Source organism: Alligator sinensis, unplaced genomic scaffold (assembly GCF_000455745.1).
Source record: "Alligator sinensis unplaced genomic scaffold, ASM45574v1 scaffold36_1, whole genome shotgun sequence".
Taxonomy (NCBI): Eukaryota; Metazoa; Chordata; order Crocodylia; family Alligatoridae; genus Alligator; species Alligator sinensis.
In genome coordinates, this window is record NW_005842101.1 from 1,195,864 (window position 1) to 1,217,861 (window position 21,998).

At 40.0% G+C, this 21,998-nt stretch overlaps 1 protein-coding gene across 2 annotated transcripts in view; it reads right to left on the reverse strand.

The window, feature by feature from the left end:
- Positions 1-21,998, reverse strand: part of CUNH15orf41 (chromosome unknown C15orf41 homolog) — a 151,540-nt gene that overhangs the window by 90,007 nt on the left and 39,535 nt on the right. For both annotated transcript variants that reach the window (XM_025204910.1, XM_025204912.1), the window contains exons 6-9: positions 21,344-21,423; positions 20,955-21,004; positions 18,204-18,271; positions 1,601-1,666 (exon numbers count right to left, since the gene is read on the reverse strand). In XM_025204910.1, the coding sequence (XP_025060695.1) occupies positions 1,601-1,666; positions 18,204-18,271; positions 20,955-21,004; positions 21,344-21,423 (264 nt within the window). The remainder of the gene's footprint in view (positions 1-1,600; positions 1,667-18,203; positions 18,272-20,954; positions 21,005-21,343; positions 21,424-21,998) is intronic.

The window sequence follows — 21,998 nt, forward strand, 5'->3', positions numbered from 1 at the left end:
GCTGCTTGTATATGATGTAGAAGTGATTTATAGCTTGATACTATCTGCTCTACTGCTATATTTCCAGTCCATGGTGTCTCACAATCTTCCCTAACAACTTTAACAAGGTCTCACTGATGGGCATGGCCTCAATAGACTGAGGTAAATTCAGTATGATCTTGTCAAGTCTCTGAGGCTACCATGGTTGAATATATGAAATACTATGGATCAGTCCAGTTGTGTGAATATGGACTGCATGTGGCCACATATCATTATCATCAGCACCACCTCTGTTCCTGAAAACTTATGGGGAAAAGTCTAAATTTATTATTTAGGCAGAGCTGTAGGTGGCACTTTAAAGCTTCTCAAGGGTCTTTGATAAAAGGTTGGTTACATATTAGGTAATAACTTAAACTGAATTGAAGTTCAAGTTGTGTTGAATGACTTGTCTTAAGTTCTGACTGGGTAATAGCATGCTTCAGAATGTGCAGCAGAATTCTTGCAGGAAAGCGTGATGTTGATAATATTACCAGCAAGGGCCCCAAATATCAACACCACCAGAGGACTAAAGCCAGAATCACAGATAATTAGCTCTCAAAACAATGTTTCCAGGACTTTTTGATTTTGTCTGTAAAATATACTGAAAGATCTCTACACATAAGTGTGCTAGGATCTGAAGATAAATGGAAGAATTATGCACAGATGACAATGCGATTCAGCAGCTGTTACAGTAGAAGAAAAGAGATTCCTTGCTTCTTCAATGGCATGGCAGTCAAACTGAGAATTCTTTGTGGCTGCTTACCCGTTATTTACATGGTTTCCATTACCACTAGTACTGAAATGTCAGTGCTCAACTGCATCTGGCAATTTCTACCATGGACACTAAGGCTACTTACAGATGTGGAACCCCCTCCCCCCAACTAGCACTTGGCTTTCAGCTTGGCACACCCCTGCACCAAATGCAGCGTGTGCCCCGAATAGACATCATGCCAGTTTGACCCAGCTCCCCAGCATCTGTATAGCTTGTGCACTTTAGCAGATGTTTTTGGAGCTTTTATCAAATAGCTGATTTGGTATACAGACACCGGGCGAGCCGGGTCAAACTGCTGCGATGCTTATTCCAGTAAAGCGCTATGTTCCCCCGCCCCAGTCTGTCAGCACCCTAAGTTCTTTTTCTTACTGCTGTTTCTTTCATTGGCACTTAATGACCCATGAAGAAAACTGGGGGAGATGAGGAAGATGTGGAGGAGGATTCTAGAATGAGGCCACGGAGTGGATCTTCTATACCACCAACTTCTGTTGTGGACGCATTATCTATAACAGTGTTTTGAAACTTGACTGAATCTACCAGTTTCTGTAGGCAGACTATAAAGCATATTTCTGAAACAAACATGGAGGAGATGATGACCAGGACTGTGGTTTTATGTTAAAAAACTACCTACCCCTGCCCAAGCCAAGCACACTAACAACTTCTTACAACTTGAGTCACTACTACATATTATGTTTTATAATATATAACATGAGAAACTAGACTGTATCATTAAGTAACTTCAACATTTTTATATAAACGCATCCCCATAAACATGAAATAATAACATTAAGACACCTTTCAGGGACTTACCTACTGGCACTTCCAAAATAAAGTCTGGTGTTTTGTCATAACCCTTTGCACGAAGCTGATCTTCAGCTACACATAGAGAAAGAATACTATTGTTTATAACACTATTCTATTAACCAGACAGCAGTATAATTAATTTTCTTTTAAATAAGAGTGCAAGAATTACTAATGCAGTCATACATATCTTTCTTATGCATGCAATGCTGTGTCAGATTAAATGAACCTTCATAGCAAACCTGAAGCATGGATATAAAAATGCTTCTTTGTCATCTCTGCATTTTTATGTCTTCATTATAAACATCATTAATTCAAGCTGTCATACACTATTTTATAACTGAAAAATATTCAAAATAAAGAAATACATTTGCTGATTGAAAGAAGAATCTCCTCACATTAGAATAAACCTTAACAGCTTTTTTCTATTGCTGGAAACATAGATATTCTATAGTTGCTTTCTTATTTTATATTAATGTGTGCCTAAAGTTATTATAAAATATCTTCCAGTTGAAAAGCTATTAAAGAAGGAGACAAGTCACAGACTTTAATTTCTCTTGCATGTTGCATAATGTAGAATTTGCCAAGTTTCACAATTCAGTACATAAATTTAAAAATAGATTGTCTTCAGGTTTTAAGTGCAAGTATAATGCTTTATCCTGTGTAGATATCAAAGCTCTTTAAGCAGTACCCAAAGATTTCCAATACTATGTCTGAGAGCAAAAAAGACAAAATTGTGGAAAAAAAATCAACAAAAATGCTTGACTAAAGCAAAGCCTTCAGTATTTTCTATGTGTTGTCCTTGAGTTCCAATGCCATTACATTGGTATTTCTAAAACACCTCTTCTCCATTATATTTTGGAGTGACCAGGTCATTCAATTCCAAACATGACTTTCTGTCTTCACCCAACCTCAACTAATGACACAACCAAGTAACAAGAAGGAGCTGTGGTCTCTTAACATCTACTGGGCTGTTGACATTGTTATGCATCCCTTTTCCCTTTCTGCATCACCTTTGATTAAAATTAATGGTCCATTCCCACTGTTGGGTAGCTTATTTCCAATCCATTTATCAGCCTAGGACAGTGGTTTCATGGCCAATGTTCAGAACTCTGTTTTAGAACACTTTGTGCATATCCTGAAAGGTCAGCATTTTGAGTTTAAATAGCATTTTAATGACAAGTAAAACATTTAGATTTTAAGGGGGTTTTTATAGTTTATATATATTAAATAAATTAAATGCTTAATTCAGAAGAATCAACTTGTTTCCACACGCACAAAAAATAAGTCTGAGATAAATTTTTCAGATGCTGATCTAGCACTTACAGTAAAACTTCATTAATTTGCTTTAATAACTATGGAATGTTGCATATTAGTGCAAAAGTGAATATTCAACAGAAAAAAAAGAGAGGCAAGTTTTTGTCATTTATCCTGTTTACAACTGCAGTTTATTTTTAATTGTTTAGAATATTACTTCATAATGTCCCAGTATATTTTAAACTGCAGTATATTTTAAACATTAGTCTTCGTAGTAATGGAACCTCTCCATAGCACTATGTCAGTTATTAAACCCTGTTAAGAGTTGGAGAGTAGTAAGTTTTTTAACCCATATTATAAAAGATATGGGTGAAAAGTGTGCAGATTAAGATGGCACTATTTTATTGTGATTCCTTAAAATACCATTTTGACCCATAACATAAAAACACTGAAGATAAATTAATATTGTGAACATTTTCTTCAGCCTAACAGTTATGAAGGCAGGCAGGCCTGAGGATGTAGAAAAGGAAATGCTCTCATAACCACCCCCTCAGGTTTGTAGAGCTAAAAGCTACTGGTAGCCATTTGAAATCCTCAATAGCAATCCTGAATAGTTTGGGTAGTGGGTATTCATTGGTTAAGGGCTTTTAATAAAATTGTGGCCACCGCATTTAATCACGCATGCATTCTCATTCTTACTAAGAAAAATCAAAATCAGACGCTTAAACAAAAAACAACTTTGCTTCTGTGCCCCCTGTTTCAGGTTGCAGTCCCAGAAGGGAAGGATGCATCAAGGAAGTGAACTGGCAATCCTGATGCTGGTGCCACCGAGAAGCTTCTGATTCCTTGACCATGGCATGCACTTCAGCGAAAGAGAACTCCTGGGAAGGAGTTCCACCTTACGAGGAAAGGTAAGTCCCTGTTTGTGGCCAGGCTGGCCAATTTTCTGGACAGGGCTTTCAACTAAGATTGTTGGGGGACAGGGATACACAAATTTAAATACGTTCAGGGACCAACATACAAGTATCCCTGTAGATAGGGACACTGGGAGAGCCAATTTTGTGGGATTGGAGGGAACAGTTCTCCATCATTGGAACAGAAAGATGAGGGCCTCAGTAGGAGGACTCAGCTGCCTATATACTAACACCAGGAGCATGGGAAACAAGCAGGAGGAGCTAGCCCTCCTACCCTTCAGTGTGCATTATGATCTGGTAGGGATTACGGAGACCTGGTGGAAAAGAGCATTGCTCTCTATGTGAAAGAGCAGTACACCTCCTCGGAGGCCGACATCAGCTCCAAAAATGGACAACTTGAAACCCTCTGGGTCAAATTGTGGGGAGGAGAGGGAGCAAGAGAGACCCAACTGTAGGTGTATACTACAGCCCACCAAACCAGGGGGAGGAACTCGATGTGGAGTTCACCTCAGAATTGACTGAGGCTGTCATGGGCGATTTTAATTATCCAGACATCTCCTGGGAGGAACACTTGGCCAAGTTGGATCGGTCGCGATCCTTCCTGACTTGTGTCGAGGAGCTCTTCCTGACTCAGGAGGTGCATGGGCCAACCAGAGACTTGGTCCTTACCAAAGGGGATGACCTGGTGACTGACTTAAATATAGAGGGAAGTCTGGACGACAGCAACCATGAAGCCATCATGATCGCTGTCTGGGGTAAGAAAGACAAATCGGATAGCAGGATTGAAGTCTTGGACTTCAAAAATGCAAATTTCAACAAGCTTAGGTCATTAGTAGGGCAAGTGCTGTGGTACTAGGGATTGAAGACGAAAGGTATGCATGAAGAGTTGTTGTTCCTTAAGGACACAATACTTGAAGTACAAAGGAAGTCCATTTCAATGAGGAGTAAAGGTAACAGAAGGGCTGGGAAGCCCTCTTGGCTAAACAGGGAAATCATGGTCCTCTTAAGAAAGAAGAAAGAGGCCCACATTTGCAGGGAACAGATAAGACAGGCTAAAGCAGCGACTGAACTTAGATTAGCAATGGGGATCAAGGACAACAAGAAGTCCTTCTTTACGTACATTGGGAACAGGAGGAAAACAAATGGGAGCGTGGGACCTTTGCTCAACAACTCAGTAGAGCTGGTTAGAAGCATCCAGGAGAAAGCTGAACTCTTGAATGGCTACTTGGTCTCAGTCTTTCACTGGACCAAGGGGAAAACCATGTCAGGTAGAGTTGAGGATGAGCATGGTAGGAATAATCACCTTCCTACTATTGTTGCAGAATTGGTGTATGACCAATTAATAAAATTACCTTTGCTCAACAACTCAGTAGAGCTGGTTAGAAGCATCCAGGAGAAAGCTGAACTCTTGAATGGCTACTTGGTCTCAGTCTTTCACTGGACCAAGGGGAAAACCATGTCAGGTAGAGTTGAGGATGAGCATGGTAGGAATAATCACCTTCCTACTATTGTTGCAGAATTGGTGTATGACCAATTAATAAAATTAGACATACACAAGTCAGCGGGACTGGATGATCTTCATCCGAGAGTGCTGAAGGAGCTGGCCAAAGTCATTACGGAACCCCTAGCAAAACTCTTCCACAACTCGTGGCACTCTGGAGAAGTCCCTGAGGACTGGAATAGGATCAGTGTTGTGCCCATCCACAAGAAGGGCAGGAGGGAGGACCTGGTAACTATAGGTCAATCAGCCTAACTTCCATCGTAGGAAAAATCCTAGAAAAGTTCATCAAGGAGCTTAAGCTTGCGATAAGCTTGCAGAAGATAAGATTCTGAACGACAGCCAGCGTGGATTTATCACAGGCAGGTCTTGCTTTACCAACTTCATCTCTTTCTATGACCAGGTAACTCACCACCTGGACATGAGAGAGTAGGTTGACACTGTATACCTAGACTTTCAAAAGGCCTTTGATCTAGTATCTTACGATGTCTTCGCGAGAAAACTGGATGATTTTGGACTTAACTCCGAGATAATCGGGTGGGTGAGAAACCAGCTGCAGGATACAACCCGGAGAGTCATAGTGAACAGATCTGTGTCATCCTGGAAAGAAGTGGGCAGCAGATGCCCTGGTGAGAAGTGGATGGGCAGGGGTCGATGCTCGGTCCAGTACTTTTCAACATCTTTATTAATGGTTTGGTTGTGGGGTGGCAAAGTTCATGGATGACACCAAGTTATGGGGAAGCATGGTCATGCTTGAAGATAGGTTATGGTTACAGGTGGACCTAGACAGGCCGGGAAGTTGGGTGGATCAGAATCTGATGAAGTTCAATGTCGAGAAATGTAAAGTGCTCCACCTCAGGATGAGCAACTCCCCAACACACCTACAGGCTTGGTGGCACCAAACTGACAAGCACCATGAATGAAAGGGGTCTGGGGGTAATAATAGACCACAGTATGAATATGAGCTGGCAGTACGATGCTACAGCCAGCAGAGCAAATAATACTCTTGCATGCATCAATCGATGCATCTCCAGCAAAACCAAGGAGGTTATTCTTCTTCTCTACTCAGCACTGGTGAGACCGCAGCTGGAGTACTGCGTCTAGTTCTGGGCACCACACTTTAACAAGGATGTAGACAAGCTTGAGAAAGTCCAAATAAGAGCCACCCATATGATCAGAGTCTTGAAAGACAAGCCATGTGAGGAAAGGCTGAGGGATCTGGGACTCTTCAGCGTGAGGAAAAGAAGGCTGAGGGGGGACCTGGTAGCAGCTTACCACTACACTAGGGGAATACATCAAGGGCTTGGTGAGCAATTGTTCACCAGGGCACCTGAGGGGAAAACCAGTAGTAATGGCCACAAACTCCTGGAAGATCAATTCAGGCTCAACATTAGCAAAAACTTCTTCACAGTTAGGGTGTCCAGACTGTGGAATAAGCTCCCTCCAGAGATGGTGCAATCACCTATCCTGGAAATCTTCAAGAGGAGACTAGACAGTCACCTTGCTGGGATCACCTGATCCCCAGCTATCTTTCTTGTTTGGTGCAGGGGGGCTGGACCCAATGATTTTCCGAGGTCCCTTCTGGCTTTACAATCTATGAATCTATGAATAAAAACATCCCTTTAAAGAACTGATTTAAAAACAACTGTATACTTAAGGCACCCATTGATACCAGGTGAACTGAGCACAGCACAAAGTATAGGACAAGTTTTCTGGGCAAAAGTGAGGGACACGAAAGTGGGGAGCCAAATGCGGTTAATATTTTTGAAAAAAGCAAGTCTTGACCTGCTGCTACATCCCCATAACAACTATTTTTTCTTTTCCTGACCCATATCTTCCTAGCCACCCAGTCCTTTATTTCAAGCCATGCAGCAACAGGGGAAGCCAAACATAGCAGAAGATTAAATCAGAGGTCAGGAGCAATTTACAAATTACCTGCACTGTGCTTCAGCAGAGGACTTTCACTGGTGATTAGGAGAACCCTTAATCTATACTTCTGCTCAGTATGAGGGGCAGCCCTTCCAATGCTCACTATGGACTTGAGCCTTGGACTATAGATTTGAGATAACCTCAGTAAGTAGAATGGCAAATGAATTACTTTAAATGGGTGGATCTTCCATTGTAAGAGGACGTAAAGGGAAAAGGAAGCATGTATAATGAATTTCTTGGCTCATTTCTTGTAGTTTAATAACTTTAAAGGCAAGTATCCTAGGTCAGTGAATTCCTGAGGCAAGTGTTTCTGAGCACTACAGACTTCATGGATAGGGACAGAACTTATGCATAAACCATGATTGGAAACTGGTTCAAATCTGTAATGCAATAAAAGTTCATTGCACATGAACTGCTTTCAAAACAGACAAAAACGGTTTAAGATAAGCCTGGATGGATGTCGTATCAGGACTTAACTGATTTAGGTTAGATCAGTTTACTGAATTTCTGTCCCTCATCCCTTCCATATTCAAGTTAACTCACAGTCCTCCAGCATCGCAGGATGCTTTGCACCGCCCCTGCAAACCACTTCTCACAGGGCAAGTGGGCTAGGCTTGGCCCAAGCTGTCTGCTCTGGCTGAGCAGGGAGGCATGCTCTAGAGCCCCTGGCTTCTGACCTGGGTCACTACAGGCTGCATTTCAGAATCAAAAGTGAATGTCTGTTCACTTGCTTATCGGTTCAATCTATGCATCTTAGACTAACCTATGAAGATTGAATTGATGAAGCCTCAGTCTTTTTGACTGTCTGTACTTAGCCCATTTGCCCAACTTACTTATAAGTATTAATACATCTTCAAACACAGAACTTGGCCACAGAAACATTAGCTTCAACTTTGGATTTTCATATTTTTTGTATCACATAAGATATAACAAAGTTTTGACTGCAAAACACAAATAGTAAAGACCCCTTTTTTGGGTCTTTTATAATTCTGAATGTAACTGCAGAGCTGAAAAATAAGACAGACATTAGTTTAGTCCAGTAAATATACAAACTCTCACAAGGTATTCAAACAAGAAGTAGAGGTTTTGGGTGACAGGAGTTCACAATGCCTGGCACTGACCTCTGTAGGCTCTTGACTAAACTGCCAGGATCCTAAATATTAGCATTATTAATGGCCTTTCATTAATACAATACTTTTTAAAATTGCTTTTTAGTTAAATATATGTATACAGAGAAAGACTGAACCAACAACAGCACAAAACTAAGTCATGAGGTTAGAAAAATGTAAGGAATGTTCAAGCTACTCTGCTCATAATATTCTTTGAGTGTGGATGAAACTGGGTAGGCTGGAAGGTATAATTCTGATTCTGTAGGAAATTCCATAATGGTAAAATAAATGCCTTCTACATCAGTTATTTTCAACCAGGTACCCCAGGTGGAAAGGCTCCAGGGGGTACGCAGTAGCAGTGCAGAGAAGCCGTCAGCACTTCTGGTTTTGCTGTTGTATGCTGTGAAGGGGACCTCCCCCCCGAATTGACCAGATGCCAGGAGACTCCCCATTTCTTGACCAGCCGCCAACCAAAAAACGATGAAAACCCCTGTCCTATATCATAAATGCAATCTTCAACTGGAAATTAAAAAAAAAAAAGTTCTGAAAAAGTAAAAATAAAATGTCACTTTGTCTTTTCAAAATATAAGTGATAAGACTCTTTGATGCTCTGAGACACAAAATCCCTGTTTCCAGGCTCCTTACCACGTAATCAAGAACCTGGTAGTTCTCGAAGAAGTGGCTTAAAATGATACTCTCAGGTCTTCCAGGTTATTCTATACAGCATAAGGCAGGACTGTGCAGAGATATCTTTAAACTAGCCCAGTACATGGTAGTTCAGGACCATCTTTATTGCTGACCTCTGACACAAAATCTAGAACTATGAGAACTGGGCAGGCACAAAAATGCAGTCTTTTCTCTAACTCAGTTTCAGCTGGAATAGCCCACTGAGGACTTCTCAGTTCTAATTTGCAAACTAGACTCAAATCTCTATTTACTGAAGTCTGCTGGGACTGTAGCTTTTGTGGAGACTGTCAATGAGTTCATTTTTTGAAAAGTAATATGCCATAGAATCTCAAAGCAATCTAGATTAATACTGGAGTACTGAGACCAAATGTCTTTACTGATTCTGACAGCTTTCTATGCTCTTTTTCAGGCAGTATGGCAGGTTCTAGTATGGGTCGGCAAAGTTGTTTTTCAGAGGTTCTAATGCTCCATTATTATTTGTTATATCATAATGCCTAAGAGTTCTAGTCATGGCCCGGGACTCACCTGGGCTAGCTGCTATATGAACACAGAGATGTGCAACACTAGCGCAGAATGATTAGTCATTTGCCACAAAAGCTCACTCAGGTCTATTCTGCCACCTTCTCATTCATGGGTGTACATGAAAAAGTTTGGGGAAATGGTGAGGCAGAATTGGCTGCAATGCTTTTAAAAAAGAATTTTGGTTACTAAGTCAAAGAAAGCTGTTGAGGCCCAATAACTTTCCCAGTGTTAGATACCTAGTCTTGGATTATTTGGGTGAACCAGAACTCAGGAGACTGATATAATGATGGTCATTCAACGTAGCGAACATGAAGATACAATAAACACTAGATCAAGGTCATCAGCAAAAGAAAAATGCCCATTATTTGTTACATAAATTCAGAAATTGTCTTCTATTGGTTCTTTGGCTACTTCCAGGCCTTCAAAAAGCTAGGGTGGTACTTTTTCACTCTTGTGCTTTGCAACCACTTTTTGGGGGTTACACAATTGTCTGTGATTTTGTTACTTTGACAGCATATGACTAGAAGCCTTTTACATCAAGATGAACCCATAGACCAATGGAAACTTCAGTTAGGGCAGAGTTTACCCGCTGGGTTTCTCACAGAAAAGAGGTGCTCCTTAGTATTCCAGTCTGAGTGAAGTTTAAGATTACTGAGAACAGGTTACATTAAAGACAGCAGGCTAGATTTTCTCACCAATTCTAAGCGTCGATTAAACAGATAAGTTACAGCAATGTATACATTAGAATATAAGGAATATTAAGACCCCTGTGATACCAGAGGATCAATATAATGATATTACACTCCCTTACTTCTGCTTGTATCTTCTCCCAGTACAACCAAGGCTGGTCATAGAGGCATATGTCTTGCTCACATCCTGCAAGTTGGGACATTTTCTGCTCATCTTATGTAGCAAGAAATTAGTTTTATTGTGCCCCAAGCTTTAAAAGGAAGGAAACTGGTGATAGGGCAGTTTAAGTCTGGATCCTAACATACAGTCTAAGAACAGGATGCAAAATCTGTATATTTTCTAGGGGTTTTTCTAAGGACTTGGAAACGGTTTTAAGAGGAATGAAAAAAGAAAGATGTTAATCTGGGTGCTCTTAGCACCCTGATCCTTTTAGATACTGATCAAAGACTAAAATAAAAAAAAAAATCACATGATGAGAATTTTAGGCACATTTACTGAAAGAAACAAGTACCACATCTTAATCTTTAATTAAGCATGACTAAATGGAGTACTTCAATACACTTAGAATTAACTTCCTTATTTATAGTTTTATGCAATGATGAATTAAACCCAACTTATATTTCCCGAAAATTTGGATTTGATGGTAAAAATTTCTTAGCACTTTTTTTATCTGTAAAGAGGAAGTCAATGCCTCTCCTAAGTCATGAGTCATTAAAAATTAACTCTGATTTATGTAGTGCAAAAGCTTGCACAAGCCACAGAAATGACAATTATTTGAGTTGAAGGATCCTTTAGCGAGCTATCTAGTCTATCCCCTTGCATTGTGGCAGGATTGATTTCATTAATCCCTCTACCATCCTTGATAGATGAGGCAAGCCTTGAATTTTTCAGTGAAGGTGATTCCACAATCTTCCCTGGCAGCCTGTTCCCATACTTACTGTTCCTAGAACTGCACAATTTTTCTACCATTTAACTTCATCTTTCCAACTGCAGCTGAAGGCTGCTACCAATAATACTCATTCACTAATGTTTATTCACTCTTATTCTGTAGTAGGAATAACTAGTTCGACTGTCATGGATTCCCCCAGGGAATTTTCTGGTCTCACTGAGCACCCCTTGAGGCCAGCCCAGGAATGGCTTTCGGGGCAGGGGGGGCAATGGCTTCTTCTAATTCTAAGATCACAACCTTTCAGTCCCTGACCCTCCCAGGTTATCTGTGGCTTTGCCACAGAAAGCTCCCAAGGGAGGAACTTTACCTCTTGATAGGGGGACGTGCATTCTGATGTTTCCAAGCAACAAAAAAACAGACAGATCCTTTCAAATAAAAGCATTTTTATTAGGACAAAGGCCATGTATCCAGAGGTTCTCTGTTCCCTCCGAAGGGTGAAGCAGTCTTTATGCCCCAATCAACCCTGAGCACACCAAAGTTGTTCAGATGTTTGCTCACTTCAGACTCTTCACCCTTTCCAGACCCACAGCCCTCTTATCATGCTGTTCTGCCCACTGTGATGATTATTTCAGTCTCCTTCCCCTGATGCTTCTGAGGCTCCTCTTCTAAAGGATGAGTACCAAAGCCCACCTAACGCATCAACATGGCTATTCAATTTTCTGTTAATGTTTGAGCTCCAACTTGTCTTGTCCTTCACCTACACAGCTCTGGGACTTAGCAGGGACTCTATTAACCCTTCTTTCCCCATGTACAAACTAGTCACGGAAACTGGCATTTTTAACAAGAACGTAATTTATGAGAAATTACATAAATATTATAGTAAAATTATAATAATTTTATCAGTATTTTCTAAAATACTTTTCTTAAATTATATCTGTTCTCATTACTTTTTTTATCTACACTGAAAAGTTTCAGTACTCTTAATTCTCCTCCTAGATAATATTAGCAAATATTTCCTGACTTCTCATTCTTTTAGGATTATTTTGTTTTCACTTTAGGCACCTAATTGACATGGATATAGCTGTATAACTATAGTCTTGGGCATTTTTGTTGTGTACACATGGCTAATGAGAATGCTCAGTAGGACTGCACTATGGCCTAGCAGGTATGCAGCAAAACAGGGTTGCCTAGGTATGTGCATAAGGGCAGGTAAGACCTGAAATTTAGTTGCAGAAAAACCATGACTAGCAGATCTTGGATGCTAACCAGATTCATAAAAGGGACTGGGCAAAGTTTTGGAGGAAAAATGCATCAGAAGCTACTGAGTATGAGAGGTAGGGGTATAGACGCTGAATCAGAACTTCCTGGACCTTAAATGCTGGAGGCTGCAAGTGGGAGAGGAACAGTGGAAAAAAACCTCTTCTTTTTAGCATCCACTCTCTGCCACTGTGTTGCACAGGATACTGGGCAAGAAGGACCCATGTTCTGATCCAGTAAAAGGCAGCTCTTACGTTCTTATAGCTGGAGGAAGAGGATGGCTCCCCATATTTTAGTCCAACAGCCTAGTGGTTAGGGCACATACCCAAATTCTAGGCTTCTCTCACTCAGAGGGGATTTGGACATACAGCTCCTGCTTCCCAACTAAGTGTTTTAACCACCAGACTGTATGTTAGGCATTTTTTAGACCCTTCTGCATCCCAATTTTTGAGGCTGGCCTTGATATAAGAGAGTGATGGGAAGTGACAACAAAATGACATACCATGAAGAAAATGTAAACTGTCATGGCTCAGGAAGTAGGAACAACTGATCAAGAATACAAAATGGGGACTAACTGCATAGATAGAAACATTGGCAAGAAGGACTGACTGTTTCAGTGGATCACAAATATATCATGACTCAGCAATCTGATGCAGTTATTAAAAAAGCCAATTTTGGGCTGCATTACCAGAAGTATAACTGTAAGATATAACAGTATCACTCTATGAGACCTCAACTTAAGTACTGAATGGGGAAACTGGAGAGAGAGTGATAATAAGGGGGGTGGAATGTAAGTTCTATGAGAAGAGGTTGAGAGAGCAAGGTATGTTTGGTTTGATGAAAAGGAGATTAAGGTTAAGTACACACATTCAGATGATCTGGGAGAATTGTCCTAGGTTTATTTACCTGGGAGAAAAACATACATGGAGATGCCTATATAGATTGATGAGGAGCAGAGAAATCTTGCAGAGCTTATTCTGTGCAGCCAGGGGGGTCCTGTGAACACATATCAGTGTGCTCTGCAGGCTCCCTTAGTTTGCCTGGAGAAAGAGGGCATTATTGCACAGGTCAGCCCTGATTGGCTGACCTAGACTGCTCCTGTTCAGCCTGTCTCTACCTATATACAGCACAATGTGCGGATTGAGAAGGGGTTGTGTTCTGCTCCTTCCTCATCTGGAGCAGTTAAGTCCAGACCAAGTGACATACTGCCTCCCTTGGAAGGGGGTAGCGGGGAAGAGGGTGAAAGCACAGCATCCAAGACTATGCTGCAGCTTCTCTCAGGAAGGAAACAGTACAGACTGTCACTCTCCCAGAAACAATTTAAAACTGGTTGTTTCTGGGTTATTTTTCTCCCAGAGTGGCCATTTTTGCCCTGGGAGAAAAATCCTGAACATTTGTATATTCGTGGCTTCTACTAGGAGAGCAACTATTCCAGTAGAAACTGAATACTGGAACATGACATTTCAGTACATGGCCCAAAGGGGAACATGACAGCAGGCTTCAAATATTTGAAAGGCTACCATAAAAAAGATGGAGAATAACTGTTGTTCTTTGCCACAGAGAGCAGGACACCAAGCACTAGATTCAAATTGAAGCAAAGTGAATTTAGACTAAATCTCAGGAAAAAGAATTGTTGTCAGAACAGAAACATAATGCAACAAGCTGTCCAATGGACTTATAAAATATTCTTCAATGGAGGGTTTGAAGAAGAGGCTGGATAGGTATTTGGGATAATGTAAAAATAATGCATCCTGTACCTGTGCAGGAAGTTGGATTGTAACACCTTTAAGGTCCTTTTAAACTTTCTGATTCTTTATATGAGGAAGGTGATAGGCAGAATGAAGCAAATTCGAGTGTGCTTTGCATCTGAATGTAACACAAGATAAAGATTTTGATTTTGTTAGCAGATGGTTCTCAGATGATTTTAAAGGCCAGAAGTGTTCTGCAAATAAATCAGGTGTGAGACAGACCAAGCAGAACAACATGCATCTGGTCAGTTGTTGGTAACTATGACTTGCTGTAGGGCTGGAAAAGGAAGAGCAAGGAAGAAACTGGCAGCTGTATGCCACATTCATATCAGTGACCAGTAGACAGTGTGGAAGAGATGAAGATGGATTTCTAGACTTTATGTGGAAGTAAGAAAAGACAAATAGGGAGATTAAGAGATGTTTCAAGTGTATATACAATAAAGAAGCAGCCTGTCTTCCTCATAGCAGATTTGTGGATGGTGGAAATGAGTATTTGTGACAGGGGGCATGCTTGGGGCCGGGTCTCATGCTGGCCCACCCACTTGTCTCTATGGGGCAGTCCGCCCAGTCTTGCCTACCACAACTTTGCTGTTCCCATAACCTGGTGGAAAATGCAGGAGACTGCCCATTACATACCCTGATGCCAGGGGATGCTATCTGCAGCTCTGAACCTTCCCTACCCTGCAGCCCATGCCTCGCAGATGGCATCCACAAGATACTCATGCCCCACACCATGATTGGTGCTCCAGGGTCTCACAGGGACTCTCACTCCTCCCTGGAGCAGCAGGTCATTGTGCTTGCTACAGGTCTTACTTTTGACCCACACTCTGCCTCCTAACGGTGGAAGACTTTCTGGCATCAGGACTCGCCCCTCACGCTCTGGCTGAGCGTTCCCCCCTGCTTCTTGGCCTCTGGCCCAAACTACTCCCTCGGCCTCTCTCTGGCCCACCCCTGGGGTTCCTACTATGCCTTCTCTAGGGCCTCTACACCATGCCCCTCTCCAGGGTCCTCTCATCATCTTCACAACTGAGTCCTTCTCCCGGGGGTTGGCCCATGTGCTGCCCTTCAGGCTGTCCCACAGCCCTATGCAGCACACCCCCTTGGGTTGTGCCCTATGCAGCACACTCAACCCTCTTCCAAGCCCTCACTACCACCCCCTCTCTGGGATTACACAACCCCCTCCTTTGGGACTTTGGGCTTCTCTCCCCTGTGGAGGCTCAGGTGGCCATAGCTGTGTCTAGCCCCCTTGTACCCAGTGTTGTTGGGGCTCAGGGTTAAGGCACCCTGACCCACCTTTCACTGGGGTGGTAACTGGACTGGCATTTCCTGGGGACTCCTGCACCACCAGAAGCCCCATCAGGCCATCTATCCCTGGCAGGGTGCAGTTTTAGGTCATTCCCAGGACCAAGAGCCTCCTAGCCATCCCCATAAGCTTTTGCCCTTACCTCCTAGATGTTTCTTACAGCCTTTCAGCCAGGCAATGTTTCTGCCCAGCTGCCAGCAGCAAACTGCTATGTTTATACAGGCAGCCAGTGTTTTAAAATGACTGCCACAACCAAGTACCTGCTGGCTGCTTGACTCAACCCTTAAAGTGGTGGGCACTGCAAGTGCACTGCCACAGTATTTTTTCTGAATTGTATTTGAAAAGCAAGGGAGATGGCTCCCTCTAGGACAAGAGTGTCAAGCTCACCCTATTCTCTTGGCCAGATCCAGACTACAGAGCTCCTTGTGTTCTGTATCTGGGGAAGGAGTGATGCCAGGGCCAGTGGCAGAGGCAGTGGATCAAGCAGTGGCAGGCCAACTGGTAACACAACCTGCAGTCATGCCTTTCCACCCCCTGTCACCCACGGCCACACCCAACATGACCCTGCAGCTCTGGATTCAGCAGTGTGCCCCACCCCCAAATTTCCTAGACCTTCAGTAGCTCTGCAGGCCATAGAGAATGGCTCCATGGGCAAGATCCAGTCTCAGGGCCGTATGTTTGTCTTCACAGACTCTAGCTGTAGGATTACGGTTGATGAGATATATGGCACAGTAAAAGTTGCCATTAGTTTTAGCCTCAGTAGAAGTTTCTAGATTTTCTAATCTTGTTTTGAACACTTCTGTTTATAGAGGAATTTTTTTCAATGTTAACTATTCTCAGTGAAATGTAGCAGAAACAGATTTTTTGTGTGAGGATGATTTACAACCTGCTAATTTATAGTGGACTGCCAAAGTAAGGACAAGCCATTCAGTGGATTGCTGCAGTTTTTACTTTGATAGGTGTTGCTTCTCCACTCAGCTGGAGTTCATCAGTAGTCCCACACAGCTAACATGAGAAGGAGTGCCATTTGATATAAAAGCTACAGCAAACAACTGGAGCACATCTGCATTATGTGCAGCTGTTTACTGTGGCTGTAAGCCCTCAGTGGTTCACCTGATGGTTTTCAAACCTTGATTTTTTACAAGTGGGTAGGGTCAGGCAAGCAATCTGACCCCATGAAGAATCCAGGTTCTTCTGTATTTTGTCTCTCATTCTTTAATCAGAAAGCAGAAGCTGCAGCAGAGGGTCATGAAAGAGAGACAGGAGCCCTCGGCACAGAGCAGGGAGGACTCAGCACTGCAGAAGGGACCGGGAGCCCATAGAGATGGCCAGGTTGAAAGCAAGAGACCGCTACTCTTAAAGGTTGCCAATCCCTGATTTAGTGGATTAGCCGTGGGCTTAGGAAACATGATGTATTTTCTAGCTCTGGTTTCCAATATGGATTTACTGTGTGACCATGGACATATTACAGAATGTTATTTTTAAGCTTGAGGGATGTCAAAACTCAGGAAGGCTTATAATCAAAAGGTTGTTTTTGTTTTCTTCTTTTTTTTTTTTTAAACTGCTACATATGAGTAACTGCATAGTAGCTGGAGTGAGGCTATGACAAAGTCTTAGTTATTTCATTTACTAAATACGTATTAATACAACATCTAGAAAACACCAAGAAACTTGTTTTATTTTTATTTTTCTGACAAGAGTAAATTATACGGTTCATCACAGCCACAGCCTGTGTTTAAAATGTGTAACTCCTATTCTGAAATAACTACTGCCTGCAGTTATCCTTCAGTTCTATATTTTTGTATCATAATATTTATTGATTTTGGTTCAGTTTTTTTAATTTTGTAATATCATATTCTATTTTAATTATATATTCTCAACCGTCTCCGATTTCCTGTTCTACTATGTTCTATTCAGCTCCTTTGTCCACTAAGATTGCTATCCTAGAAAAAAAATTGGCATGACTAGCTTTGGAGAAATACATATTATTTGGTATCCATCACCCTATTTTCTGTTCATTTCTGTGGATATACAATATTGTTTAAGACAGGCCATTGGTGACAGACAAAACTAACATGTTATGTGACCCTTCAACACCAGAAATTTCTACTACCACCTTTTACTATAGTTGAATGTTGTATGCGTCTTATTTCAATATCATCTCACATAATTTCTTATTCCTAGAATTTCTATCTTAATTTATAATAACAAATTATTTTAAAGGGTCATACATTGCATTTAATAGTGATTAATATATTCTGCTTAAATTGTTTTAAGAGAGAGAAAAAAAACGATTATCAAGGTAACATCTTCTAGAATAAACCCTTAAAATAACTTTAAAAATAGGGAATGGGGAAAGATTCAGTGCATTAGCTAAAAAATATCAGGAAAAACTGCATATGTAGCTAAACATGTGAACTCTTCTAGCAGTTTTTTTTTAATACATAAAGCATTTTGAAGCTAATATTTCTTATGCTTTCTTCTAAATCTCATAAGGGCAAGATTATGGCTAATATCTCATGACACCAAAAGTAATACTGCAGCAGATATTAAAGCATTTTTTTCAGCTACTTATTCTATAAAATATTAATTGCAAGTCTGTGCATGTGCTGTATATACAGGGTATTAGGTAACTGAGTTCCTCCTCAGTTCTAAATCAATAAAAGATAACATGTACAGCATCAATCATTTTTTACTCTTCCTTTACTACATAATACAATGTGGGCAGAAGCTTCTTTTTTCTTAAGTAAACAGTCACTGAGATCTTTGAAGCTAAGACATCATAGGTTAGATTCTACAAGAGTCTTACCTAGGAAAGAGAGATTTTTCTTCAGAAGCATTTCTCGTAGCAAGACTTCATGTTCGTGTCCAATAGCACTGATGGTTTTAAGTTAAGAAAGGCAAGGCATTTGGAATATAGCGAAGTTCAGAACAGTATTACAGTTAGAATAATTCACACTAAAACATACTAGCCTATATATCTGTTGAGTGATCAATGATTTAGATGCACAGGTTGAGACCTCTCAAAGGGGTCTGATTTTGAAAGGGGAATTGGTTAGTATTTTCCATAATCAGTCCACTTTATGATATGTGAAGTGGAATACCCCAAAGTCAAGGCCATTAGTTATTTCTTAAAAATGATGCTGGTCTCTGAAACAGAACAAATATAAAACAGACTTGGAAATGAGAAAATGCAGATATAATGAACAACTTTTCTCAGTATCCTCAGAAACTGTAATTCCTTACAATATTTTTAAAGACAAAAATGAAAAACTGTGCGAGAAAAATACATCCCTATTAAGCTAGAAATGGATTTATTGAATTACAGGCTGGTTCTGGGCTCCATATTTAGGCAAAGTTCCCACTGAATTCAATGATTGTTTTCCCCAAGTACAAAGAATAAAGAAGTTGGATTTTGTTCTTTACTCCTTAAAATAGTTCACACTTTTAAGATAAGTACTGAAGCCTACTGATGCATCTCACTATAACAAAATGGCCTTTTAATTGATTTTGGTTACATAAACAACAGTATACTGGGTAGGGCAAAATAAAGTATTTTAGTGTAGGATCCCCAATCTTGCCACTCCACTGACAATGTGTGATCAAAATTTATCATTATGACTAATATATGCAATGCATAATACTGGATAACCCCAATTTCTCTGCCCAGAGGTAGACTGTTAGTACTTCCAAGTTGTTCTTGACTGGAAGCTTCTATAAAAGGAGAATCTGTAACTGAAATTTTAAAACAATTCCAAATTCTGTTTACGATATCTTATACTGACTTATAACTTTCAGAAAACCTTACCATTATAATCAGTTATACTAATTTTTTTACCAGGTTTTACTGTTGAATTGCAAGAAAAGTAATCATAAAGAATCACTTTACACATATATATCATTTTCTCTATCAACTGAAATCATGTACTACAGTAACTATACTGGCAATGACAGAGCCAAAAAAGGAAAATGAATGATGGCAAAAATATAAGACAAATACTGCAAACAGAATTTATAATGCACCATAAGCAGAAACACTTAGACTTAGTTTATAATAATACCCATTACTGATGTATGGCAGTGACCATGGGGCAAAACTTGTAAATAACCTCACAAGCCATTTTCCAACTCGTGCAATCCAGCAGCCTAGTTTCCCGTAAGCATCTGAACTATTACTGAAAAATAGCCTCCTGGCATTTACAAAGAGGTTGACTTCATACTTTAGTCCATGCATATATAATTAGATAGTTATATTTAAAATCAATATGCAATCCTTCAGAAGACATTATGCTTTTAAAACCTTAACTTTAAATTGATTTTTAACTATTTTATGTGCTTTAAAATTAACATTTAATTCAGCAACATGTACTCACAGATAATGCATTCACACAGCTAAATATCACTGTACTTTCCTGTAACAACCAGGGTTGACTAATTTTTCATTAGTCCTAATAACATCGTATTTTGTTATGTAGGCTTATTTGAAAAAAAGGGATGGAACTTTCTGAGTTGTAAAAAAAGTCTTTTTTTTTTTTTTTTTTTTTTAGCAATTTACTATAAGTAGAGATACTTAGAATAATGCATTTATTCACAAATAAACACCAGAAGAGTACATCCAGATTTGTTACAAGAATACAAACCTTATACACCACCACATTTTAGATATCAGCTTAAGATAAAAAAGCTACGACCATATCAAATTAATAAACTTGTGTGTCATTGTATTTCTTGTCAATAGTAGTCACAGTGAATCCTCAAATCACATAATTAAAAATATATTTGAAATCTTGTCCTGCTCCAATTAAAGTTAGAGAGAACAGGACTGAATCCTTACTAAATAATACACATAGTAAACCTGAATATGATGCAATAAAAACCTCTTTCCTAACAGCTACATACACCAGGACAGTAAAATGTGCTGGAAGAGACCTGTCTGCTGCAGGAAGTAACAGTAGTCAATGGTTTCCCATGCAAAACTTGCAGGCACTGTTGCCAGCCCCCTGACCTACTGTCACATGGTAAAATTCACATGGTAAAATTCCTACTCTGTTCATTCTGGAATGCTCTCTAATTTCTCATTAAAAATAGGTTCCCTTTATCCTTATGTCCCAGCTTCCTTTAAGAAGAGGAGACAGAACTGCACAGGTATGGCAGATACAGCTTTTAAAACTTTAATCGATCAGTACTTAAACTGAACTTTGAAAAATCCAAATAAAAAGTCAAACTAGTTAACAATATTGTAATATTACAGTGTCAATAGAACTCAATGGCTTTATAGAAGGAAAGATGTGCATTTCATTTAATAAATACAAAGAGGTTTCAACTAGGCATATGAATGTACAGCTACTGAACTGACAACTTTTCTTGGCCTATCTGATTTTAGTTAAAACAGTAAAAAAGAAAGGTCTGAAGTGACCGTCTAGTTGACTGAATATAAAATAAAGGAGTATGAAATGTGTTTTGTGAAGCAGAACTTTATGTCAGGTTAAAGCTAGACACATCTCCTCCACAGAGTCTAAGCTCGTCAATTGTGCACCTAAAATTTTATGGGAAAGGATACTGTTTGATGCAGTCCACCAGTGGTCCATAACAACAGTCATTCACAGTACACTGCAGACAAATAAGAGAAGTAGTATAGTGATAGGCAACTACAAAACTATTATAGTTAAACAGTATCTTAAAAACAGTAATTACTTTTCCTCAAAAAGGCTATCAAAGGCTGTTCAGATTTAATCACAGAAAACAAAAATTGCATGCTTTTTATTCACTATAAAAGCAAGCTATTAAAATGTGAAATGCTCTCCTCACAAATATTGCATTGCCATTTATGGTGCACCCTGACCTCAGTGATAGTTTATGATGACAGTAATTAAATGAGGTTTAAAATCCTTTACTCTGCTAGGCAGATAACAGCATTGCCACTGAAAAAAAGATGGCTGTGATTAATACCTGATAGACCTGATTTGCTAGAACTCCATCTGGAATCTGAGAAGGGTCCCGTAACATACTGTTTATAAGAGTCTTGGATGCTATGGAATAAAAAAACATTAGTTAGGAGTAAACATATCACTAGCCAGCTCTCAAACAGTGAAAAACATTTTTATAAAAGCAAAGTATTGTTTAAACACCTAGCTGCAGTACACTGCCGTATACCATATTTTCTAGTTATTTACCTATTCCTATATGAGCTTACTATGATAATCTCAGAAACAACGGTATGTTACAAACAGTGAGCCAGAATTGAGCCTCCGTTATGCTTGTGCATCCTCAGTAAGCAAGATGAGCCTCTATGCCAGTGGTTTTGAATCTGTGGTCTGAGGACCTCCTATGCCCAAGATAACTATGATCAATCAAAAGTATGTGAATACCCACACTTACAATTCAAAGGGGTCCACACTTCCATTTTGAATTTCCAAAGGGGTCCACACCTCCACTGAAAAATGTGTAGGGGGTCCGCAAATAAAAAAACATTGAAAACTACTGAACTATGCCTAGGAAACATTTCTATATAAACTACCTAGTTTTTAAAAGATTAAAGGAGGTACATGGAATCTTAGTTGGGGTCAAATATATTTAAAGTCCTTGGTCTGAACAATTTCAGCAG